General features: G+C 38.5%; 1 protein-coding gene across 3 annotated transcripts in view; it reads right to left on the minus strand.

Annotated features, from left to right (window-relative positions):
- Window positions 1-25,947, minus strand: part of GRIA4 (glutamate ionotropic receptor AMPA type subunit 4) — a 251,465-nt gene that overhangs the window by 41,270 nt on the left and 184,248 nt on the right. For 2 of the 3 annotated variants that reach the window (XM_068395590.1, XM_068395591.1), the window contains exons 9-12: window positions 23,054-23,164; window positions 14,004-14,210; window positions 6,415-6,785; window positions 4,868-5,066 (exon numbers count right to left, since the gene is read on the minus strand). In XM_068395590.1, coding sequence (XP_068251691.1) covers window positions 4,868-5,066; window positions 6,415-6,785; window positions 14,004-14,210; window positions 23,054-23,164 — 888 coding nt within the window. Of the gene's footprint in view, window positions 1-4,867; window positions 5,067-6,414; window positions 6,786-14,003; window positions 14,211-21,707; window positions 21,741-23,053; window positions 23,165-25,947 lie in introns of those variants that run through there. The other variant, XM_068395592.1, reaches the window with a different exon arrangement.

Consider the following 25,947-nt stretch of genomic DNA (forward strand, 5'->3'; position numbering starts at 1 on the left):
AAAGGCAGTTCACACAGTCAAAGTGTTGTGAACTGTGTAGGGAATTATATATGAAATAATAGATATCCACAATAAACCTGTATGGGAAAAAGAAACAATAAAATAATCTCCCCATAAATGCTGAGCTGAATCTTGAAGCATTTTTCAGGTCTAACACCCACTTCTTACACCATCAAAACCACAATAGCTTAAGAAAGATTTCTGCTCTCAACAGTCAGAGTCCAGAATTCATTCAACTTACATTCAGAAAGGCTGCACATTTCAAGACATGGTTCACAATAAAAGATGGAAACAGCAAATTGGACCAAATATGCTATTAAAGGAAATAAAATGCCCTAAGCATTTGTCTTAGCAAAGTATTAGGTATGTTTTTAGAACCGCAATATCAGTGGATTTATTTTAAAGACTCTGATCCTGCAAGTAACTGAGTAAGAAATGTGCTTGCTCAAAAAATGTGCAAGAATTCATGTCTTAGAGTGCATTAGTTGGAAATTTTCCTGTCTGGGAATGCATAGTCTAACCACAAGTGAAGACTTAAGCAAAAATAAAACTTAATAAAAATAAAAAGAAATAACAATTTTCATAGGAAGGAAGGAAGGAAGGAAGGAAAGAAGGAAAAAGGAAATGCTGTCAGGCTGAGAAGCTGCCCATGGTCATTAGATTCGTTCAACAACTCCTTTGCTTCCTCCACCAACAGGGATACATACATGCAAACCAGCAGTGCATCAGCTGAACACTATACAGTGTTTTTATTTAATAACAGATATCATTTGTCTTCTCTTATGCATGATGCAAAAAGGACTTTTTAACCCAATGTTCAAGTCAGCTTTTATTTGAGTCAACAGGAGTATCTAGCTAAGCAAGATTTGTTCTATGAGCTCATTTCTACGCCGTGCTGAGCACTCCAGGAAAATATTCGTTATTATAAACCCCCAAAACAAAAGGCCTTAGAATATTTAAACAAATACAAAATCCTATAATCTAGGTATTATTTAAATTGACAATAGCTTTAAAACGCCTGCAACTGAGCCTTTGTATAGGTAATTTCCCTGAAGCACTTCTTTTTGCCAGTTACTGAATGATTGGTATAACTTGAAAGTAAGTGGCATTTAACCAGAAATGTTCAATAAAAAATGCCATATAACAGAATAAGATAAATTATCATTGCTTTTTTAGCTTGTCCGTATTCATCATTTTATCTTTCTGTCAAATATAACAAAACTTATATTAACAACAACTGTGCATGTCCATAATCACATCCTGCCTTGTCACCCTCTCTTTCCACTGTAGTTACAGCTACTTTTCATTTACATAATAGTGGCTGAGAGCAGAGTGTAAGCTAAGCCACTCGTATTCTTTTTGCCTTATGCTGATATAAGTTCATGGATTTAAATTTAAAGAATGAAAAAAAAAACATGGAAGAGAGCAGTAATGAATCAGGCATCATTTCAAGAATGTTTACATGCCTTCGTCTGCCTTCACTTCCAATAATTTTTTACATCTTAACATCCATTTCATCAGATTCTTCATAAAGTAAACATCTAATAGGTCACTTTCCTTCAAAATTAAAAACACACAACACATAAAATAGCTCTACTAGTAAGAGGAGATAATGCCCTGTAACAATAGAAAAAGGTTACATTTAAATCTATTTTTTTAGGATCTAGTTTCCTTTGCCCATCAAGAGACAAAAAAGTATGGCAAGTCTAACAAGGCATCTGCTCTGTAAGAACATTTTCTTCTCCCAAGCTTTCATTTATTAATATTCAATTTCTACATGTCAATCCAAAGTGAAAATTGAAGAGTGAACCAATAGATATTCCTTATTATCATATGAGGAAACATTACAGCTTTCCCCTGCAGTCAGCCAAGCTAGGATAATTTACATGAGTAGGACTGCTAAAACTAAGTTCTTTTCTTCTTGAGCAAGCTGCTCAGAAAATGCAACGCTCACTGTGGCCAAAACAGGAAATAAGTAAATATCTAATAGTATCAAAGTATTCTTTTTCTTTACGTTGGCTTTAAAATAACTTTTCCCTTTTCTGTTCTCAATCTGGAATCAATGCAGACTGAATAGTTGTTCAGAGTTTCTGACATTTTGATCAGAAATGATCAAATGATGAGAACATGTCCAGAAGGCTCATCAGCCAGATAGTAATCACTGACAGAAAAGTTACACATGACTTTAATCCCAAAACTGATGGTGTTTGCTTCCAACCACACAAAATGCTAGACTTGGGAAACAAGTCTTCTACTATTGTTTCAGGCTAGGTCTTAATCTATGTATTATGCAAACAGTGTTTGTGCAAATATTATCTGTCAATGACATTTTATCTTTGTCCCTGTTTTGTGAAAAATATTTTTAGAAATAGTGCATATAATAGCATTAACAATCACTATACTGTTACAGAGATCAGAAATCGTTTGATAACAGGGCCTCAATTACACCATTTTAAAAAAAGTAATCAACATAGTCTAAATCTTGATATATCATAGAATCATAGAATCATAGAACCACAGAATCACAGAATGGTTTGGGTTGGAAGGACCTTTAAAGGTCATCTAGTCTAATCCCCCTGCAGTAAGCAGGGACATCTTCAACTAGACCAGGTTGTTCAGAGCCCCATCCAACCTGAACTTGAATGTTTCCAGGGATAGGGCATCTACCACCTCATCTCTTAACCCTTTAAGATTAAAGTGAAAGAATGGTTGTCATTATAGATGGAGAAAGAATCTTCTCTTTAAGGAGAGATCTTGCATGAAATATTGATTTAAACAAAAAAGTATCTATGTTTACAGGATGATTTAAAAGAATAATGAAATTTTGTGACCAAGACTGGTTTTATGTCAAAAGACCTGACCTCGTTACTTCAAAATAATGGCTTGTAAAAGTGTTTTGAAACTCTTAAGAAAACAACACCATTCCTTCGTTCTTTACTGTTTCCTTGGGAATTAATTTTTGCGTCATCACCTAAAAAAAATGCAAGCACTGGATACTCCTGACAACACAACAAGTTAATAAATCCAAAGTTAAATAAACCTGCCTGGTCCACAGCATCATGTTTTTAACTATCATCACAGCTTTATTCTAGTTGAAAGAACTATTTGTATGCACATACTGTGGTTACCACCTCAGCTTGTTATGGTCTGAAACTGGAATTCCTGGAATTACATACCTAACTTTCCACAAATTGAACTAAAGAAGAATATATGGGTTAAGCATAGATGAATATAAACAATGAGTACTGAGGGATTATACTCTTTTCAAGAAAATAGGAAATCCAGCCATCTCAGGATCAAAATATTTCAATTCTCAGACAAGCCTCTTGTATCTTAATGTCACCATTTTTGTAGACACCTGATGTGAAATCAGGGCTTCTAGGGACCACAAGCTGAATTTCTAGCGCTCGGGATAAAAAATAAGGCTCCCTGAGAGCATCTGTAGTGTCATATTTAGGTGTATACTAACACCCTGGCTATAGAAGACAGGTGTAGTTAGAAACCTATCACTGAACTGTATCCATTAAATAATGACGTACCAAGCACCTCGGCCATTTCAGTGGGGCCCCTCTAGAGTTGATGCAAAGAGGTGATTTATTTCAGCATAACACACTTGTCCCATACAGGGTACACAGGGGTGCTTTTCTTTCTCCAGTGTCTACAGAAGAAATCTAGAAAACTAGCTTAGACTAAACTCCTTGTTCAGCTTCATTATGCGAAGGCTCAACCACTGTACATTGGTTAAGTGCCATTTATATCTTATAAGGCATCATCTTTTTTAAAGCTAAGAGAAAATATTTGCAAGTTCTTCTATGAGGATATCTCTTGCAATAAAAAAAGATTATTTCATTCCAGATCTTTTGGGGTCACTCAGCAGCTGCCCTGGAATTGATACTGCCTAGTCCACAAATCCCATCCGTAATTTTGTTAATGATTCATTGAGTCCAGTTTGGCCAAACTGAAAACAGTCAAGGTGTGTGGAAGTACCTAACAACGCACAGTCCCCTTTCTCAATTGGACAATAAGAAGAAATTATCACTCCATCTTCCTTTCTTCTAAAAATACCTTAAACTGCAACTTTCAGATAAATAATGCTCCTAAACTGTATTTTCCAAGGAAGGATTACTGTCTCACAGCATTTATTCAGAGCCATGTTCAAACACTAAACTCACACACATTGAGTCAGCTAGGCTTAACTTTCATCTGCTAGAGACATGAAATAGAGCAGGAGGGACTGTTTATTACATACTCCTTGTGATGCCCAGGCTCCCTGTTTTCCATCTGGCAAACAATGAGGATTACATACCAACCACACTAACACAGGAAAGCAAATGAAAATGAAGTAATCAATACAGACAGCACAGACATTTGAATGGCTATTTAGGCTATTTCCTAATGCTCCAACCGCATGCCCCCGAGATATATTTTCTCTTTATTATTCATCCGAAAGTCAGCAAATTAAAAAATGCGTTTCCTGCCCACCGTCCAAGACCCTAAAGCAAATCCATAAGCAGAAACAAAACCTACAATACGCCATATTATCATCACAGGCTTTCAATGCTACACATCATTTCAGTACTGTAGCTTCAAATGAATCAATAGTGCAATGCTGCTTTAATTATCAGTGGCTTCAGTATCCCTTGAGGCACCTCTTTTGCCCGATGTGACAGGATCAATAAGCTTTCCACAAATTAAAATAACTGAAAACTCCAAAAAATGGTGTTGTGGGGGTAAAAATGTAGCTAAAGTATTGCAGGAGTTACAAACTATATTACATATAATTTCAAAGTAACATTATTTCACCCTTCCAAGCATCTTATAAGAGCAGTCGGTAGGGAGAGCTGCTCTAACAGACATGCCAACTTACTCTGAAGAACTCTTTGGTTGACCCTGAGTCCAGTGTCCCATAAGCAATTTCGGTTTGTTTGGCAAGGTCTTCTGCACTTTCTATGGGCGAGACCATTCGCTCAACAGTCAAGAAAGCAGCGAGGTTAGCAGTGTAGGATGAAATAATGATGAGCGTGAAGAACCACCAGACACCTCCAACAATGCGACCTGAGAGGGATCTAAACACGAATAAGATAATGCACATTTTCCTGTCTTTTAAGCCACGAAGAGAGATAGAGAAAGAGAGAAGGCACCATTATTGCTGAACACGTATCATTAGGTAGGTGTCAATGGAAGGGAGATAATTTGCATTTTAAATACCAATAAATGCTTTTTTCTCTTGAATATTAATGCCTACAGTACACAGTATGCTGTATTAATACATATCATGCACATAAAGAAGTATGAACTCTCTTGAAAAGTAATCCCAGTATTGTTGTTATTTCAGGAAATGCCTAACAGCAAAAATTTTGTCAAAAATACTGGATAGGTAATCTCTTTTTGGAGACAAAAGTAAAGCATGGGAGCTGCAAATCAGTAGATTTCTCTGGGTCCTCTTAAAAAAAAAAGACACAAAAGGCTTTGCACATGGATTATGATGGCTCTAGGATTAAAATGTTCCTGTCACCCAAACTTATCAAACATTCTGCAAGCTACTGCCATCATTTGAACTTTCACATTTTTCTTATTTAAGCAGCAAGCATTTTGTAGTAATAGAGATACTTATGTTAAGTAAAAAAGTATATGTTCCATTTTAATACCTGTAATTTGATGAGAAGGCTGTTGAGAAGTAATGTACATCCAGTTTTAAACAGCAGCAGTTTTATTGCTACCTTCAATAATAGCAGAGTTAGGCCAATGCTGAACACCCTCAAAATCTCACTGTTAATGGCTAAAATGAAGCATTCAAGTTTGAGTGATTGGGTCATAATGTTTAATTAAGAAGCTGTAGTTACTGCACCCTAAAGTTCCAGAACATCTTAAAAGGTTGAGAAATTCAGGACTGGGATCACATATTACATCTGAGGCACACACTCTGCAAGGCATAGCTTAGCCATACAGCGTGGCTTCTCAGAAACAGATGGTCAAATATTCTCTTTCTCATAGATAGTGATATTCTGGAAGCATTGCTGTAGAACTTCATAGGGAACAGAAATGGGACATTCACTCATGCAAGGCAAATATTCACCACAACAGTGTACATTTCATAATTGTAATACAATAGAACTAATTTAGCAGCAACAGAGTTCCTCTGAAGTCAACTCAGTGGAATTGCCCCAGTGTATAGCTGCTGTTTCTGAGCACTGTTTGTGGTTTATGCACATTGACATAAGTAAAATAATAGTAATGACTGAAATTCAAAGCAGATTCTCTGTTGCCCTTATCATAGCTATTAAAAAAGAAAAAAAAAATGAAAAGGCTTCCTAAAGAATGAACTTCAAAACACTTCCAGGAAAATAAACGAAGGAAGACTTTAAGCTTCAGTGTTGAAGATAAAATGCAAATGTAAAAAGATTTGACACAAACCTTGGGGAAATATCACATCCTTGTTGCATAAAGGCACCCAGGGAAAACCAGAGGCTGTTGAATATGCCAAACTCATTGGGAGGCTGGTCACTGGGTCCTTCTTTCCCATCCTCTGGTTCTTCTGTGTGCCACTCATACGGGCTAAACCTGCTAACTAGGAACAGGACCACACTGACACCAATGTAGGCAAAGACTATGCACATCCAGATCTCATACGCCAAAGGGTCCAAGAAGGAAAATACTCCTGGTTTAGATTTCTGGGGCTTTTTGATCATAATGGATATCCCCAAACTCATAAAAGGCTTAGAAAAATCAATGACCTCTTCTCGTACCAAAGTGATGGTCAGAGGCGCAACAGCAATCTCTGCTTTCTATAAAGAAAAAAGAAATATAGATGTATAGATTAATTGGGGTTGGCTTATACACTCAGCTAAGCAGCTAATTCCAAAGGTATGTCATTAACATCAGGACACTGTGGCTTAAATGCTCTTTACACCATTTTTCTGTTTCTTTCCATCACAGTCTATATTTACTCAATATGCTTTTAGTAAAACATACATATTGCAGGTTTTTATTTTACAGAATTATGGAAATACTTAATTTTCCTGCTAAGGAGAAGACTCTTTAACCTTATAGACGTAGGCAGCAGTGTAGGTAGATCATTTTAGGTATTAGTTTAGATTTAAAGTAAAGGAATTCAAGGAAGAATGAAAAATGAGAATGACACGATTGCCAGTGCATGTATAGAGACTTTTTTATAAGATTCCAGAAACAGTCATTTATTATCATATTTTCATAACATACACTGATTCTTCAAGTGAAGCCAGCTCATAGACTCAAGGAAGTTCCAAACAGCATGAAGCAGCAAAGGTGATTAAATATTGATGTGATGACGCAATACTTCACACAGTTGTCTTGGGGGAAAGGTAGTTCAATAGGAATGAAACAGGTTTTAAACTATGCAAAAAGGCAAGCACACAGAAAACAGCTGTGCAAAATCATGCAATCAAAGGATAAAAAATGTGCTGAATCCATTCCCATTAGAGACAGGAATAATTTTTAATATGTTTCTCTAATATGTTTGTAGAATGAAGATGCCAGTCTTGAATGAATTGTTATTGATCATGATGGTGATTATGGCTGCTAACAATGACGTCTGCATGAACTGTAAGGTAATGCAGCTGTGCCGGTGGGTCATTTCTGTCATTAGGGACTCAACATTACATTAAGGGTTGCTCCTTGCCTTGCCTTGCCTTTTTTGCCTTGCCTTTTACGCCACAGCTGTCATTACAGCAGTATTTAAGATGGGAATTTTAAGAGGAACTGGGACAAAAGATGCATAGGTGGGAGGGGAACAGATGCAGAAACTGCTGAAACCTTTTTCATGTTCATCATTGCCGTGCTGTATCTAGGTGGATTCACAGAGCAGAGCCCGTGCTCTGTGACCAGTGTGGACTTCTACACAGCTTATGGGCTAAGGAGGGTAACTGAGGATATTTTGGGAACACTCTCCTATGAAGACAGGCTGAGAGAGTTGGGCTTGTTCAGCCTGGAGAAGAGAAGGCTCTGGGAAGACCTTCTAGCAGCCTTCCAGTAACTGAAGGGGGCCTACAAGAAAGCTGGGGAGGGACTTTTTACAGGGGCATGTAGTGATAGCATGAGGGGGGGATGGTTTTAAACTGAAAGAGGGTAGATTTAGATTAGATCTTAGGAAGAAATTCTTGACTGTGAGGGTGGTGAGACACTGGAACAGGTTGCCCAGAGAAGCTGTGGATGCCCCCTCCCTGGCAGTGTTCAAGGCCAGGTTGGATGAGGCTTTGAGCAACCTGGTCTAGAGGAAAGGTGTCCCTGCCCGTGGCAGGGTGTTTGGAACTAGGTGATCTTTAAGGTCCCTTCCAACCGAAACCATTCTATGATTCTATGATTCTATGACTTGGTGTTGGCTGCAAATAAGGCAGACTCACAACCTGCCTTCTGCATTGGCATTACTCTGCTTCAGGCCTCAATATATGAGAGAATCTGCCTGTATTTACCCCACCCCAGGCCCAGTCATCTTCAAAGGCACAATTAAGAGCTATTCATTAATCTCCATAATAGAACTGTCGTAATTTTATTTTCTAAATACTTAGTTGGCCCAAATTCATCTTATGGGGTAGCATCTTCAGATATAGTACATAGCCCATAGTTTAGCAAAGCATTTAAGCATGTTTGCCTTTTAGGATGTTCTTAAGGACATTCATACTCAGTAAAATATACAAGGATATATTTAAATCCCATCAATTTCAATGAGATTAAAACATGCTGAAAATTAAGGATGTGCTTAAATAGTTTAATTCAAGTGTTATATAAACAGCTGGTGTGATGAAGAAAAAAATGAATTGAAATGTAGGCTTTTTTGTCACCTCACAACTTTGAAAGAGATAAATGCATTTAAAATTATATGTTTTTCTTATTTTATACACTAAGTTATACTGAGCTATATATATTTATGGAACTTAATTTAAAACTAAATTCATGTAGTTAAAATTTAAACCTATTTTGGAAAGTGTATAATTTTGAATAATTCAAAAGAACTGACTCATTCCAGTGCAGTGGCCCAAAAATGCAAATTTGTATTAAAATTTCTATATATTAATCACCAGATTATATCTGTCATTCTGAAATAGTTGTGATGCAAACACATCATAATTTTATGTAAAGATATTATAGTTTAAGCAACACAATTAAAATCATAATTTTGCAAGCATATCAGACATTATCTCTGGTGATGATGTCTTGGGTAAATGTTATGATAATATTGCTAGTTCTCTGAATTTTAATGTAAATTTTGTAATACAAGGCATTTTTAAAAATTTGGCTTCTTGAAGTCTTGTGATTACATAAGTCTGACTGAAAGATATTTTAGGAAGATAGGTACTATATGAGGAAAAATAAGAAGTCTAAAATATAATTTTAAATATCCTGAAAATTGTACAGCAAATTTGGTTTCAGTAGTCTAAGGATTGCAGGATGTTTTGGACCACTGGCATTGTTGCATATTTTTGTATTTCATCTCACTCGTAAATTCTTTGTTTCTAGAAGGATGGTTTCCTTCCTTAGAGTCAGTGTCTTTTATATTCCTAAATTTCAGCTACTGTGAACGCCTAATGTGGAGTCCTTGAAATGAATTAACTGAAAGACTCAGGGAAACTATGATCTATTACTGTCAATCATCTCTGTATTTGTCACATAGTGGTATCTTCATTAACACAGTGTAAATAATAGACCTGGTCACTGGTCTTCAAAACTGTCAGTTAACACTTCATTTTTTGTGTCTGCAGATTGCTACTGGGATTAAAACAAAGATCCTTGAGGGTTGTTAGTTTTTAAGATGTGAGGTGGAAAAGTGCCAGCACCATTTTAGTGTGAATTGTGGAGATGTTAAAGACCTAATTAGCACACTGCATATTGTATGTGAAACAGTGGGTAAGAGTCATCTTACCAAATTTAAATGCTCACAGAGTACACACAGAACTAGAACTGCATCAGAAGTAGCTCCCTACACTACTTTAAGGAGTTAAAGAGGAGAAACAGGAACTTATCCCATTTCACTGTGATAGGGATCTAATGTCAGATTATTCATAATGTAGGTAAACCTGTTTCATGCCAATGAATGTAAAGGGACAGTACATAGATAGGTCACATTTAGATGCCAAATAATTGGAAAAAGTGCAGCCTCCCCAATCTGATCATATTATTTATTATTTTTGTAAGACTACTGTTTGCCACATTAAGGCCTACATAAACTCTTCTTTGTTGAAAGCTAAATAATGACAATAGCTGTGCATTATAATCATCAGCATTTGTGCTTTGCCCAGTTAATGTATACCATATAATTATGGATTTAAATGATTAACACTATAACAATAGTGTGAACTGTTCATTATTTTATTGCCAGTGAAATCTGTTTTGACAAAGGCTAATGGTACTTTACACTTGAAGCAACGGCATCTTTAACAGCATTTCAATCAAGGCTGCACCACTACCAAGTACAGATGGATTCTGGATCCTTCCAAAGTTATACAATGGGGCAAGATTAAGTCTGATGGCAACAGATTTTTACTTTTCCAGAACATATTATTATAACCTTGTGAATAAAATCTATCCTTGGTACAAGTTGTATGAAGGTGGTATGAGAACAATCATGCAGGAAGCGATTTCAACTTCAGAAGCTCATGGCTTCTCAGATTTTAAACAGAAATGAGTTGTGACCTTTTGTGTTAAGCAGTGAAAGAACAGCATTCTGTGTCAGGAGAACGAATATTTAATTGGAGCTGACTGTTAGAGCATTTGGAAACACCTGTTACATGTGCTTAACGGTATTTCAACCCCAGCCAGCATTTCTTCCGTGAGGTTGATACCAAGGGCTATAGAGACCTGCATGGACTACTGCAGCAGGCATTTGGATAGATCAGGGACAAATTACCAAGATTTCCTGGTAGTTTTTAATACAGTGTTAAAAACAAAACAGGAAAATAAACACACACACCCCAACCTTCTGTACAGTCGTAGTAAAACTGTACACCACAGCACTTTATACACTGTTTCCCCTGGGACATGATGGAAAAATCAACTACATAGTTTAGGTGACAACCGAGCTGCTCTGTGCAGTATCTGAAGGTGTCCAGCTCTTAAAATGACCAATGGTGCTTGTGGGTCTCAAGGGAAAATGGGATAAAATTGGCACATGCGTCCACTCTCAGTAACACGGATAGGGCTAAGTGGAATTGCGGTATGGTGTAAAGAGCAGGAGAGGAGAGGAGCATTTCGTGTGGCACAGAAAAGGATCAGTCTCACTGGCTGGCAAAATACTGTCTGTTAATCCTTTAATGTGGTTGGGAATTAGAAGCTGTAAAATGTTTCTCAAATAGATTGTCTCGTTAACTTGCTAATTCAGTTGCAAATTCTGTCCCAATCCTGGCTGCATACAAAAAGCCCTGCTTGAAGCACAGCCAACTACTCAAGAGTACTTGTGTTTATGATTTTGGGATCTACCAAAGAAGATGAACATCCTATTATAGCATAGCTTTGCAGAAAAGTCTCTGGCTGAGTGATTTTTCTGCTTTCTCTATATGGAATAGGCCAGGGAACCTGATGTTCTGTAAATCGTCTGGCAAGGACTCAAGGAAGTTGCAGGGAGGATGCTTTTCATGGATTCCTTATGGAAATCTTAAGCAGCAAACTTTTATAAGTTAACAGGAAGAATGATTTCCTTTAAAGCTACACCTGCAAAAGTATATTAAACATGCTTGGAGTAGCTCTTGGCCTTAAAGGTAGCTGGCACAGGACAGTCTGTGTCACTACCATGAAAATTATTTAACCTCTAAACCAGGATGGCTACATTCAAGCTGCTTATAGGGAATGGTCTCTCCCCTATGCTGGTGTCCAGTTGGGCTCTGAAATTGTTTTGGAGAGTAATTATGGGCCAAAAATATAGTAAAGACCATTGCTGCAATTTAACAGTTAGGCAAGCAAGTTCCAGTGCCCAGGGACACTCCCTGGTATCACTGATACACTGGGGTAGATATAGCCTAAGGGAGCCTTTGGACAGTGCAGCAAATATACTCTGCAACAGTAGACTTCTGTTAGTTCTTTCAATAAAAAAGCAGCTCCAAGAGCTTTGCTGTGGCTCATTCACAGAGCTCAATTCCAGAATCACAATCAGACTGCAGCCTTCCTAAATGGAGAGTTGCGCAGGAGCTTTTAAACTTGGCCATCAAACCTTTAAAGAGCCTTCACTTCATTCTTTTCCATTATGAAAAAAGTGTTGACCATGTAGTCTGGGACATCTTCTTCGTACAGGTGATTTGCAACCGGTTCCTTATGCCTATAAGTTTTGTTGCTTTCAGCTACGTTAACAGCCACAGGTCACATTCCCATACTGGCATTAACCTCTGTGTGAACTTCCTAACAGCAATTTGTATTTCAGTCTAGCACTGGGGCAGTTTGGGTTTGATGAGGTAAATTTTTCAAGATAAATAAAAGGAAAAAAACCCCCAAACTGAAAACTAAAGTGTAATTTCAAGTTTTCTCTATAATTTTCAACTAGATGATAGGCCGCTGAAACTCTGCTACTAAAACTCTGTATCTGGGCAAGGGAATTTTCTAACAATATTTAAAATTACTCAGATGTTTTAAAAAACCTGCTGATATAAAACAGTGCATAGCCATTGACATCCATGTGATGGCTATTGCAATTAAAAGCCAGGCAAAGAGTCATCTCCATTTTGATAAAATAAGTCTGAAATAACCTTGACTTTTAAAATCCTGAGAGTTGAGCTGCTTCCAAGCCACTAAGTGGATATACATACTTGGTGATCATTCAGCCTTTCCACTCTTTAAAGACATAAGTGAGGCTGGCTCCTCCAAGAACTTCCAAGAACATACAGGGTTTTGTGAGGCTGGTATAACCTTCGCATTCCCATGTGGAGGGGAAATAAGCAAAACTCTGGGGCACCCTTTCCCACACTCCTACAGCACACAGACTGCTTCATGTTGAGGAGTCCCTTGAACTGATGCTAATGAAGAAGACACTGACAAAATTTACCAGCTATACTTAGCTGACAGAAGGGAACAGAAATGGAGCTGCTAAAAAAGCCACTAGGCTTTTGCCACACGTGGCCCTAACTGCCATCGGAGTTGTGAAAACTGCAACTGTGGATGGACCAACCAGTATGCACCAGTTTTTTATAGGGAGGTTGAGGCATGTCATGAGTTCATTGGCAGAAATGTTCTCACCTGAATAGTTTTACTTTTTTTTTTTTAATTTCATCACTGAAATGAAAAGTTCCTCTTAGAATTTTGGTATGTTCTTAGTGCAGATACTAGCAACTGCAGTTGTGAGCAAGCACAGCTCTGAGTTTTGCTACTTTTGGTAACACTAGATACTGCAAATATTTCTTTGGGTTTGTTGGAACTATTTTCATTAAATATTACAACTTATAGGTCAGCAGAATTGTTAACTGTTATGCTATTCTGAAGAATCCTTCTCCAGATCACTGTATAACATAATGCTCTTAGTTGCTGAACTTACCAGGTTTGCTCTTGAATTATTATTGATGTCCACCTTGAAAGTCTGTCTTAATTCTGAATTGCCTAATTGTGTACTTGTCTGTAGTGGTTTGTTATATGTTTAATATATGATGGTGGATTCTCCATTTCTCAAACTAGACCAAGAGCCTTATCTTTTTTAAAAGATCTGTCTACCATTCCATGAAAATGAATAAATGAGTGATATTCCTCCCAACTAAGTTTTACAATGTATCAGAAATAGAATGTCTCTAACATTAGTTTTAACATTAACGAATTTTTAAGTAAGTGATGTGCCAACTATGGACGTTCTAATGTTACAAGGTACTAGTTGAATAAATAGTAGAATTTCCATGAAACTATTTGATTTTTTCTTGAAAATAAATGAAAACACAGAGATCTGAAACAGAATTCTGTTTCTTTTTTGTGACCCCAAGGTTAAATATAATGCACATATATTTCCTATTTTATGACTAATACTATGATAAATTAAATCCTGCTTCAAAAATTGGTATGCTTACCCCATAAACAAGTTCTCCCACCATCCCATTCCAGATTTTTGTCTCTGGATCCCTTGCTCCATATTTTCCATCAGGAACAATGGCAATTTTGTACTTGATACCAATATGTTTTGCAATTTCTGATGCCAGATCTACACAGTATCCTTCAAACTTGTCATTCCCTTCAAACGTATCATGGTTTTTCTTGAACATAACATATGGGGCTTCCTATAATGAAAGAAGTAGAACTGTAAAGGAGAAGTATACAGAATACACTCTGAAAAGTAACATGTCATCTACTGACTGAACAACATACATTTTATCGAAAGTTCATGGATAGTATTAGCACATTTAAATTAAAATGTATGAACAGAAATCCTTCTGGAAAGGTATACTATTTACGCTGTAATTTGGCTTATACATTTCACAAGAGATATCAATCTTACAAATTATAAACACAAAAACTATCCCAAAATGCATACAAATTTTACTTTGTTTTAAATGAAAGACCATATGCCGTGTATGCTAAGTTTAAAGCGTGAATAGATGTTGAACCTATACAATGCAAATGACTGTGGGATTATGCAAAGTATAACTTATGCTTTTGACTTCAGTAAGTAAGTATATCCTCTAATACAGTGTGGTTACTGTCTATGTAGTTTCAGATGCACAGCCTGAATGATTTGCCTTCTTGGGGTTTAGAATGCATGGTTACTAAGAGGCTACATACATTTTAGTGAGAACTAGAAATATGTCCCCGAGAAAACATGTATCTTCCCCTTCGAATAAACAGCGCAGATTATGCAAGGTCTTCCAGGATGAATCCAAGCAATATGCATGGACAAGAATGGTATTAAGTTGACACTGACTTTACATGCTGTGTGAAAAAGAAGTACCAAAATATTTTTGTTTGGTGAGTGCCACTGAAAACAAGTGAAACATGTCTCGAAAAGTGGATCTTACATTCCCTGTGTAAACCATACTATCACAATAGTGAACATTATGTGACTGGGAAATCAAGGTCATATTGGGAAAACAAGGTCACATTTTTCTTTTTTGCTCTGTGCAGATTCAGACTTTAGCAATCATTACGTAAAACTATACTTTCTGGTGGTATTTTAAATTACTTCACATAATTCATACTCATAGCCAGTTCCAGATAAAATATTTGTCACTAATGTCACGCTTTATTTGAATTTACATCACAAAATACTGGCAACTTAAGTTTTTTCTGTGCTAGCTGTGGTGATGTTGTTTTTTTGACACTAACCTTGGTAGTACTCTGCCCTATTCACATCTTTCCTATGTAAATAATTAGTAAAAAAATAAAAATAAAGGTAAACATGTAGTCTGAGAATGCTTCATTGAAACTACATCAACATCAGCTGTAGGCAACAGCAACACCTCTATTAGGTATTTAACAATGGAGGATATGTGGCATTACATGAGCAATAGGGGCACTGAGTAAACCAATTCCAAAATTTTTCAGTGTGTCAGGTAAATTTTTCCTTTTGGATGTAGCTCCTATTAGCAGGGTGTGGATCCACCCAAGAGAAGAACTTCATAGGCAAGCATGAACAGTATATTTAATTTACTATTATAAGATGAAAAGGCAGAGAAATAGAAAAGAGAGAGATTATACATGGGAGGCACTATTACCTTTACTTATGTAAATTTAATCCCTATGGTAACTCTGCCCAGGACCCATCTCCGTATACGAATGGCAGAATGGAGCTTTGTGTAATGTGAGTGAAGAAAGTTGTGTACTTTGTTTACTTCAATGTGAGAGGAAGGTCCCAGATTAAATTCAACACAGTTTGGGAATGGGGAAGTGCTAGTGTTTCCTTAAAGACAGAGTCAGGTTCCTAAGTATGCAGGAATGTTTCACCCTCAGGTGTATTCCCAGAACACCTCTCCTCCCATCATCTCCTTATGTTATTCTCTGCTATGGACATGCCTTTTTGGGCCACAATCCCTTAGCAGTATTGGAGGCCATTGATGCATTATGGCCATTACTTCAGCTAAGGAACCACACAGCATAGACAAGTGTCCACAATGATCACTTCCAAAGTCAAATTCTGTCTGACTACCTAGTTCCTTGACCTATATATAAGTATAAATGCCCAGAGAAATTTGAGGGTGACAACAGCAGATTGTTGCAATTCTTGAGCACATAGTTGTGACCACCGCACGGCTAAGGATCACCAAGGACTTCTAAAACTGGGACAGTCACAAAACAAGCTGTTATCATCCTGATGTGCGTGGCCTGGGCACTGAGAAGATCATTGAGCTACAGCATTACCTACGCACTGTAATCACTGCAGTGACACAGTGCAATGCCCTTTGCCCATGCAGAGTTTGTATGTTCAAAGGAAAACTGCTGAGTATTACCAGTAGCCTGCACCTTTTTTTTGTATTCCTATCCCCAGTTAAATCTGCTTAAACTAAACCACCTGTCTTCCAGAGGGAGAGAGGGAGAAGAGCAGGGAGAAGGGGTCCTGCCCCCTCTTTGCAGTAGATCTTGATTTTGGGAAGTATTTTTGGCACATGAATCAAATGTTCCTCTTTCCTGTAGGCTTTTTGTTCCTATGAGAGAAAAAGCCAAAATCTGTGTCTTTCTACATCTGTTATTTCACAAAAATGGTTAAAAATAAACAGAGGTGAAAAATACCTCGTCTCCCGGCTGTGATTTAGCCAACTGCTAGCTAGAAATACAACCAAGTCTTGTCCAGTATCCTGCATTTGCGGACTCTCCTTACAAGCTCCAGTTACATTTGATTGCTGCATCTCAAAAGCAATTTCCTTTTTCAAAGATCCAAATTAGTGACTGCTAGCTCTTCTGATTCAGCCTTTGTTATAAATCCCAAGCCAAAGGCACACAATTAAAGTCACACCAGGAAATAATAATTCTGGAGAGGGACACAAACCAGACAGGCACAGAGGAGGCCAGGTCAGTCTGCCCCTTCTCCCAAAACGCAGACACTGTGCTTCTGCCTGTACCTCACCACTGACAGGGCTGCTACAAAAAGGCATTTCAACTGTCTCTTCACAGCAAAGCAAAGTGACAGATGCCTTATTTTTCCTGCTAAAGGCTAAATAAACTTCAGCCCTCTTCTCTATGAGTTCTGTGAGGGAACGTTGAGAAAGGAAGCAGTGGGGTCCAATACTGTCCTTTGTAGGTGCAAGCAGCAGCGATCCCATCCAGTGGAGAGACCACCAAGTGAGGACTCAGAAGACCTAGTTTGGGCAGGGATCTGTTGGGTGACTTGGAGAAACCACACTGGTTTTCTCTCCATCCACTTCTCTTTCTGCACACTCTGATCTTACTGATTTAGAGCAAAATACAGCAAGGAACGTGTTATAATGCAATTCTCTGTAAGCGTAAGGTAGTCCCTCTTGCTGTGACTGCTTTAAAAGAAGCAGCAACTGAGTGATCTGCCAGTGTGAAACAGTACAATTAAAAATAATGGGAACACCTACTACCTTTTGCTTACTATGTTGTCCTTTCCCTCCTACCTATTTTACACAGAATAAATAAGTTTCTTTAATTGCTGTGCCTGCTTTACCTGCCATATAATGAGATGTATTTTCAAGGCAGAATTTGATGGGGGGATGTGGGTGGGACTGAATGTGGCTTTCTGATAAAGACTGTTTGCCAAAAAAAATCAAATAGTAGCACTAGTTTTAAATTCTATCCATTTCAGACTTTGGGGGTGTTTCAAGCTGTGCAGGTGCGCAGATGTTATAATAACATCGGGGCACTGAAAGGCAAGTTTTACTGGTTTGCTAACAAGTAACTTACACAGATGAACTTGCAAGGTCACACTGCAAAGTCATGAAATATCTGTATTGATCAATAGCACGTACTCAGCCATATCTTGATGTTCTTTTCTATCTGTGGCACTGAAAAACATGATTTTTTTCTGTATAATCTATTACAATAGCATTTTCTAAATTTGTAGTTAATGTTAGTGTAACCATGCTAGTCTAAAGATATAAGAGATGCAAGATGTCTATGAAGAGGCAATATCTTCTATAAGATCAGCTGAAATAGCTGAAAACAGTAGGCATACTTTTTCATGGTTCCCAGTTATAGCACCTTGTCTAATAAAAATATTACTTCTCCCCACCATCTTTGTATTTACTATATTTTTGAACTATAAACTCTTAACCTGCTGATGTAAAACACAGGTTTGACTTATTGCTGAATGAGGCTTACCACCACAATATTTGCAAGCTTTCAGCTGCTTAATAGTATTCTATGGGGTAGTGAATCAAGGAGAAGTCCACATTGAAAAGATCAATGACTAGCACGGAACAGATATTTGAAATGGTGCAAGCTTTACTTATATAATTCACAATTTTATAACAATACTTAACATTTGTTAATACAAGTTGATGTCTGCAACAATCACCTTTATAGATGTAAACAAATCATTCCACCACATTGCCACAAATTCACGTGTACAGTAAAATGCTCACAGCTGATGATTCATATTATGAGGGAAGCTGGAGAAAGTAACTAACCCAAATACCAAACAGATCCATGTCTGACTTTCCTATTCTAAAGTTCACTTCAAAATCTTCAAACATTGTAAAAATAATTTGTAAAAGTGACAAATATTTGTGCAAGGAAATGTCTCATTTTTAGAACAGAAGTTGCATACATTATCACACTTTATTCTGAAATAAACTTCTGTAGACGTCAATGGAAGGTTTTTCGGTTTTTGTGTTTTTATTTTTTTTTTCTGAATAAAGTGTCCAGGATTCGGTTTGAAGTCTTTATTACTGTCATGCAACAAACTTTGATTTTTGCTCCACTCTACTAAAGAATTTGATTAATAAAATTTCTAATGAAAAAATATTTTTCTATTATGAGAAAGAAGGTTATACTTAGAATTTTTGAGGTAAGACTCCATCAAGAGTGTATCAGTCAAAACGATGACGTGGTTTTCAGTAATGAAGGTTATCTGTCATCTGAGACACCCTAAGGCAACTTGCTTGACCTCCAAGTGCAGTTCTGCATGTCCTTTGTGCTCCCCCTTTATGGATAGGTCTGATATCCTCAGTGTTAGGCATCCACCCATGGGCCATTGAATCAATTTCTACATCTTTGTGGACTTTGAGGAAAACTTCCATACTTGGGGCACACCTTATACTACATGCCTGAAACAACATGGAGAGGCCAGGGAGACCTTCTAGCAGCCTTCCAGTACCTGAAGGGGGCCTACAAGAAAGCTGGGGAGGGACTTTTTACAAGGGCATGTAGTGATAGGACAAGGGGTAACGGCTTTAAACTGAAAGAGGGTAGACTTAAATTAGATCTTAGGAAGAAGTTCTTTACTGTGAGGGTGGTGAGACACTGGAACAGGTTGCCCAGAGAAGTTGTGGATGCCCCCTCCCTGGCAGTGTTTAAGGCCAGGTTGGATGGGGCTTTGAGCAACCTGGTCTAGTGGAAAGGTGTCCCTGCCTGTGGCAGGGGAGTTGGAACTAGATGACCTTTAAGGTCCCTTCCAACCCAAACGATTCTATGATTCTGTGATTCTATGAACATACACCATCTGAGACATCCAGATGGAGCGGTCATATATGGCCTGAGACAGGCAAGTGTCATCCTGCCAGAGCATCTTAAATGTCACTGAGTGCTTATAAGTGGGCAACTGAATCAATACCCTTTGTAAAGTCATCTACATTTACATGAATCAGTCATGAACTGGATCCTGCCCTTGAAGCTTAATCTGCCAACACCAAGACTTATTAAAATATTGAGCTGGAAGCCACAATGCAGATGCAGCTCACGTACATCGAGCTTTGTTTCTAAAGGATTTTTTAAATTTTTACATTTTGTAATCTCAGAGTAGGTACAGAGTTGGCTGTATCATGAAATGGATTAGAGAGTTTGAAGTAGTCTTCCCAGCCGACTCCCCTATATTCTACCTCAACAACTTGTCACCGTATTTCTCAACTTGCTAAATTAGAGATGATCATTCTTCCTAGCTGGATAAGTCATTCACTTTAACTTAGTGTTAGAGGAGGGCTGCACATGGCATCCCTTCTCCAGTCGTACAATGAACCTACTGTGTACTTGGAAGTCCCAAGCCTCCCCTGGAGGGAATGCATCTGCACACAGGTAGAAAATCTGTCCTTTCCAGAGGGCCAGATGTGCAGGAGGTTGTGCACCAGATGAGGTGCAGGGGACAGGTCTCTCCCAGGAACTATAAAAAGCAGGGCTGCATGGCAGGTGGTAAAGTGCATCATCTGCCCCTGTTGTCCCCTCTCTCTAGGCTGCTCCTTCACCACATGACTAATCTGAGATAGGCTGAGTGCCTATACACTAAACCAAAACTGTAAAATAAATTCTACGTGCTCTCACTATATTACAAATGAATGTAATATTTTGCCAAGTAGAAAACACTGTACTAAATTCTTTGAGTGCAGAGCTAATTTGTTATAATGCACCTTCTATGCAATAGCCATACAGCCACATTACAGCAAAGTAAGCATAGACACATGAAAACTGAAGAAACGGCCGGCAAATCAACTTGTGCTATTTGGCTTCAGGCAAAAACTAAAGCGAGCCATGCTAAAAACTTACAAACTTTTCTTATGCTGCCACGACACCTGACTTTGAAGACTGAAAAGCCTGACAGCACTTGTTGCAGAAGCTTTTCAGTTTCATGTTGGAAAATATGCATGCAACCAAAATTATATGTGTCATCTGCAATGGTTCCTTTCAATGTGAAGAGGGCAATGAAGAGGTGAGAAAGTCTCTGTCTAGCTTTTGCAATGTGACTATAATACAGAGAAGAGCAAAATAACAGGAGTCTGAAAGTTATTCTAGATAAATATATCTTCTCTTTGTGTGTGTGATCATATGCTTGTGGATGCTAAAAACATTGCCCTGGCAGGCCAATATTAAGAATCATGGTTCTAATCTGCCTTCAGCATCATGTGTGCAGCTCCCAGTGGAGTCAATGGGAGATGGGCACGATACGGCAGAATTCACCATATATTCTTATTCAAACCAAATTCTGATATATTTCTCTTGCACTGTGATTTTGAAACATTGAAAGGGGACACTTTTGGTCAAGAAGCAGTGCTGCCTTCAAATAATAGCATTTATCCCAAAATGACATGCTGCATAAACACAGGGCATGCTTTGGAATATTAATTCAGCTTTTTGGATTTGAAAATGATCCCACCAGTCCTTTCAATATAGGGACTGGAAAAGTTATTTTGGAGATAACATTTATTGTGCACATCAAAATGCTTCAACGCAAACAGGACAGGCAAGATAACACATTTTAAAAGCTTTCTTGTTTTCCTTTTTTTCCTTTCTGGCAAACAGGAACCTTTTATATTACTTTTCATTATTATTTTTTACTCTCTTCTCCTAAGCTTGGAGCTATTTATGGAAATTACAGTATTCATGTATGGTAGCTTCAGTCAAAGATATCAGGATTGGTATGAGAGGAAAATTTCGACTGAAAGCTTGTTATTCACATCATTCTCTTCTCAGCTTGGCAAAGTTGAAGGTTAACGTCATCTGTTCTAGACATTTCAGATTAGTCACAGAACTTTTCTTGGTGGTTCAGTGCCTGGTCATCCAGTCAGAGGAACAGTAATCCATATGGAAAAATTAGCTCAATGCTACTAGACTGGTGGTTAGTACTTGAGCCTTAGTTAGGAATGTTCGCAGCATCTTGGGACTCTTTTCTTCCTTGATCAATTTCTTAAAATAGGATTCTTCATCAGAGGCTGAAAAGAGGAGGACTGTACTGAAGTATATTTTTTTTTCCATCACCAAGTCTTTTTTTTTTTTTAGGAAAAAGATACATATATTTTAAATGTCCCATGCAAAAAAATAAAATCAAATAAAAAGTTACACAGTTTGGTTAGGAGTTACATTCTGAATTCCTGTATAGTAGTTTGGTTGGTTTGCATCCTGGAATGATAATCTTCAACAGGAGATTTGTTAAAGCATACTTAATGTATAAATGCTGATACACACTGCTGGAAATCTGGTAACTAACTGCATTTTTGAGTAAGAAAATGTCTTGACACTTTCCTTTGGATTATTTTCAACTCTGCATTAAATTAGAAAAATTATTGCTTAACAACACATACAGAATATTCCTTCCCATTTGAGACACAGCTTATTCTAAAGGGTTAAAATGTCTTGTCTAAATGAAGCAGGTGAAAAGGGCAGTGAACTGAGATGTAAAATCTTAAAAGTGGTCAAATAAAGGTCACCCTTTCCCAGCTGGCTTTGACAAACATCAGCTTAAAAGGGCATGTCTGACTTCAGAGGGAAAATTGTTATTTTGTTTAAAATACAGATTTATAAGCAACAATGGTTTTGAAAAACTATGTATTAAAAATGTAAATGAATGAAGCAACTGCTTTCTCCTTTGCAATCACTCTTTAAAAACACCAATAACACTGGAAAATCAAATCCCAAATCTATTTAGATTTTATTAAAATGGAAATTTTATTGAAATGCTGAATAAAAATATTAAGAAATGTATTCAAATGCATCTACTAAATTCATGTTTTCATTCACAATTAAAAGTAGATAATCCAGCTGATTGGCTGACTGAACTATACTACTTAGAATTTCATCTCTTGATAATGTCTATTTTGAATTTATACTGTATCAACAAAAAAGGACACTGGCATTACAGACATCTCATTTTATACCCTCTGTTCAATTCTGTCATTTAGAGGTTTCGGCTTTTTCTTTTCTTCCAGTTTCTTGTGAGTCAAGATTTATCAACTAGAGGTTGAAAGAATTCACTTAAATTTCTGAGACTTACTTTAGTAAAAAATAGAAAAGACTGAATAAAGGAAAAAAATAACCGCAACTCAGTTTTAAAAACCTGATTTCAAGTGAATCATTATATTAAATGTGTACCAAAAAAAACTCTGTACAGACATGACAGTCAAGATAATTAAGATATATGGCGCTCACCCTCCCACTAACCTAGAAACTGGCAGACTAAATTAGACCGTAACTAGAAATAAGATTGTGTCACACACCAGTATAAGCATTAAACAAAGAAACACCTTACCAAAATTGTAGTGACAACTACTGTTCTATTCTCAATGGCTGAAGTGTCGTTTCCAAGTGTAGGTTCATGCTGAATCAAAACTAATTTATCCATGTCGTTCCAGTAACCAACCTGCAAAACAAAATGTATATCATTTACAGTAGAAAAATCTACATTCTGTATAATTACAATTATAAGAACCACAGAGTGCCCCAAACATAATTCTGTACCAAAGGAAGTGCTGTCACGCTCATAGACAGGTGCACAGCAGTACCTATCTCACACTTTGGGTATACCATCTTGCACCACTGCTGCACAGAGGCAGACCTGGTATCGCTGCCACTCACCTGTTCCTGAATGATCTGAGCTACTTATTTCGACCAGAGGCACAAGTTAAATCCCATTTTCAATAGGTTGAAGCCTTCCTGGGGCATAAACGAGGTACAGGCACCACCAGACAGTGATTCAGCTCATGCAGGATAAGCACCCTCCTAGAAAAGTGCTTGCTTTCCCCACTGACTCTAAACCGTGGTGAGAGTGACTTCACTCTAAAAGTATCCCTGGTAAGTGCCTACAGGGAGGTGGATCAAATCAGGATTTCCTCTCCCTGTCTGCGTTTAGGCTGCCACAACCCTTCCCAGAGCAGCCTTAAGGTGAAACAGCTGCCTCCATTCATTGCTGGCAATGAACTATGCTACAGCCAGGTTTGAATCACTCGTTCTTGTACTCCCTTGGAGAAAAAAATAATTAAAAGTGGTGTGCCTGCAATCAGAAGCCTTCCCTCACATACAGACATCGCTCTTTGCAGTGTACACCTCTGGTATTCAGTACAGCCTGCAGCTGTGCCCTGTGCATTGGTTGTGATGCTGCTGGGCACAAGATATGAGTCAACATCCTTCCTGAGAGGGCCTAGCGATGCAGGGCTTGCTGTAGGACCAGATGGGATGAGGGCAGCCTGAGAAAAGAGGATTCCCCTTCAAACTTCTATTGACACTTTTGAGAGCTGCTCAATGAACACTTAAAGCTCCCCACATACCCCCAAAAAATCCCCACAGGCTATGTACTATGTCTTTGGATGGCCATAAAAAGATACGAGACCTAAAATACTTCACTGTTTTTGTAAATCCTGGCCAGTCAGAATCTTACAGTGCACTCATCCCCTCACTCCATGTGGTGACACCATGTTTAGTATCTGTATCAGCAAGTGGTATTTCTGGATTCAGAGTTCCTCCCAATCATGAATGTTGCCCCGGGTGACGTTAGGTAGGAAAGGTCTTCCTGGTAATGCTGTGTGCATGAGGTTCCCCATACAAGGCGGATGTCTATGAAATGGCAAGAGGTTCATGACAGTGGTCCCTCATCTCACTCTTGCTTGGAGATGTCTAATTCCACCTTCACACCAATCCTTTCAGCACACCAGACACAGGTCCATTAGCTGAAGCTGCTCTCACATCTAATCTGTGGCTCACTAGCAAACGCCCTCCCTTTTCCCCTTGCCATTCTCTTTTCTGCAACTAGATCATGGTTGTCTGTGGACCGTCTGACAAAGTTGCTGGGGAAGCACTCAGTGCCTGTTCCTCTGGCTCAGCACCGACAGCACTCAGCTCCATGTCAAATGAACAACATGAACACAAACATGTCCATAGGACAGTGCTCTAATCCCACCTAAAGGGGCTCTCCAGGTTGCTCAGAACCTAATGAATTAAGAGACTGATCTTTTTTCCCAGGAAAGGTGTAGACAGTGGCAGTGATTTTGAAAGGTTCCTATAGGAGATGCAGTTTAAACTGGCACAGGTCACTTTTCAGAAGCACCTGGGGACCAGTCAGCAGCAACTCCCCCTTCCCTCCTTCCTTGATTAATTAGAAGTTCATGAGACCAAGAGCTGGGAAAGAGGAATGCCTTGTCCATCTTACCAGAAGAGGAACGGGAATTTTAGTGCAAAGCAGGCTCCAGAGAGAGCTCCAGTGTAACTGTCAGTGCCAAAGGACAGTCTGTGCCTCGGATGAAAAGAGTGGTTAGAAAGCGGCCCGGCAGAAAGAGACCTGGGGGTGCTGATCGACAGCCGGCTAAACATGAGCCAGCAGTGTGCCCAGGTAGCCAAGAAGGCCAATGGCATCCTGGCCTCTATTAGGAATAGTGTAGCCAGCCGGTCTAGGGAAGTGATCGTCCCTCTGTACTCGGCACTGGTGAGGCCGCATCTTGAATACTGTGTCCAGTTCTGGGCCACGCACTTCAGGAAAGATGTTGAGGTGTTGGAGCGAGTCCAGAGGAGGGCGACCAAGCTGGTGAAGGGTCTGGAGGGTCTGACCTACGAGGAACGGCTGAGGGAGCTGGGGTTATTTAGCCTGGAGAAGAGGAGGCTCAGAGGTGACCTTATTGCAGTCTACAACTACCTGAAAGGACGTAGCCTCAAGCTTCGCCAGGGGAGGTTCAGGTTGGACATTAGAAAGAATTTCTTCTCAGAAAGGGTCATTAGACATTGGAACGGGCTGCCCAGGGAGGTGGTGGAGTCACCATCTCTGGATGTGTTTAAGAAAAGACTGGACATGGCACTTAGTGCCATGGTCTAGTTGCCATGGTGGTGTCAGGGCAATGGTTGGACTCGATGATCCCAGAGGTCTCTTCCAACCTGACTGATTCTGTGATTCTGTGAAACCGGCTAAATGATCGCATCAGTTACATTATTTCTAACATTATTGTAGAACTCAGATTAAAATTCATCATCACATAGCATTCTGCCTCCATGACGTGGAGAAACATCATGTTCAGATCAATGCAGTGATGTGATATGAGAGTCTAGAAGTGCCGGGGAGTGCTTTTGGTTCCTGGTCTCATATGCATTAAAGAATCCTGTATATTCTTAAAACAGGCAACCCTCCTCTTGATTTTTACATTTACTATTTCATTAATTTCC

The sequence above is a fragment of the Nyctibius grandis genome, chromosome 2 (genome assembly GCF_013368605.1).
Source record: "Nyctibius grandis isolate bNycGra1 chromosome 2, bNycGra1.pri, whole genome shotgun sequence".
In the NCBI taxonomy this organism is placed as follows: Eukaryota; Metazoa; Chordata; class Aves; order Nyctibiiformes; family Nyctibiidae; genus Nyctibius; species Nyctibius grandis.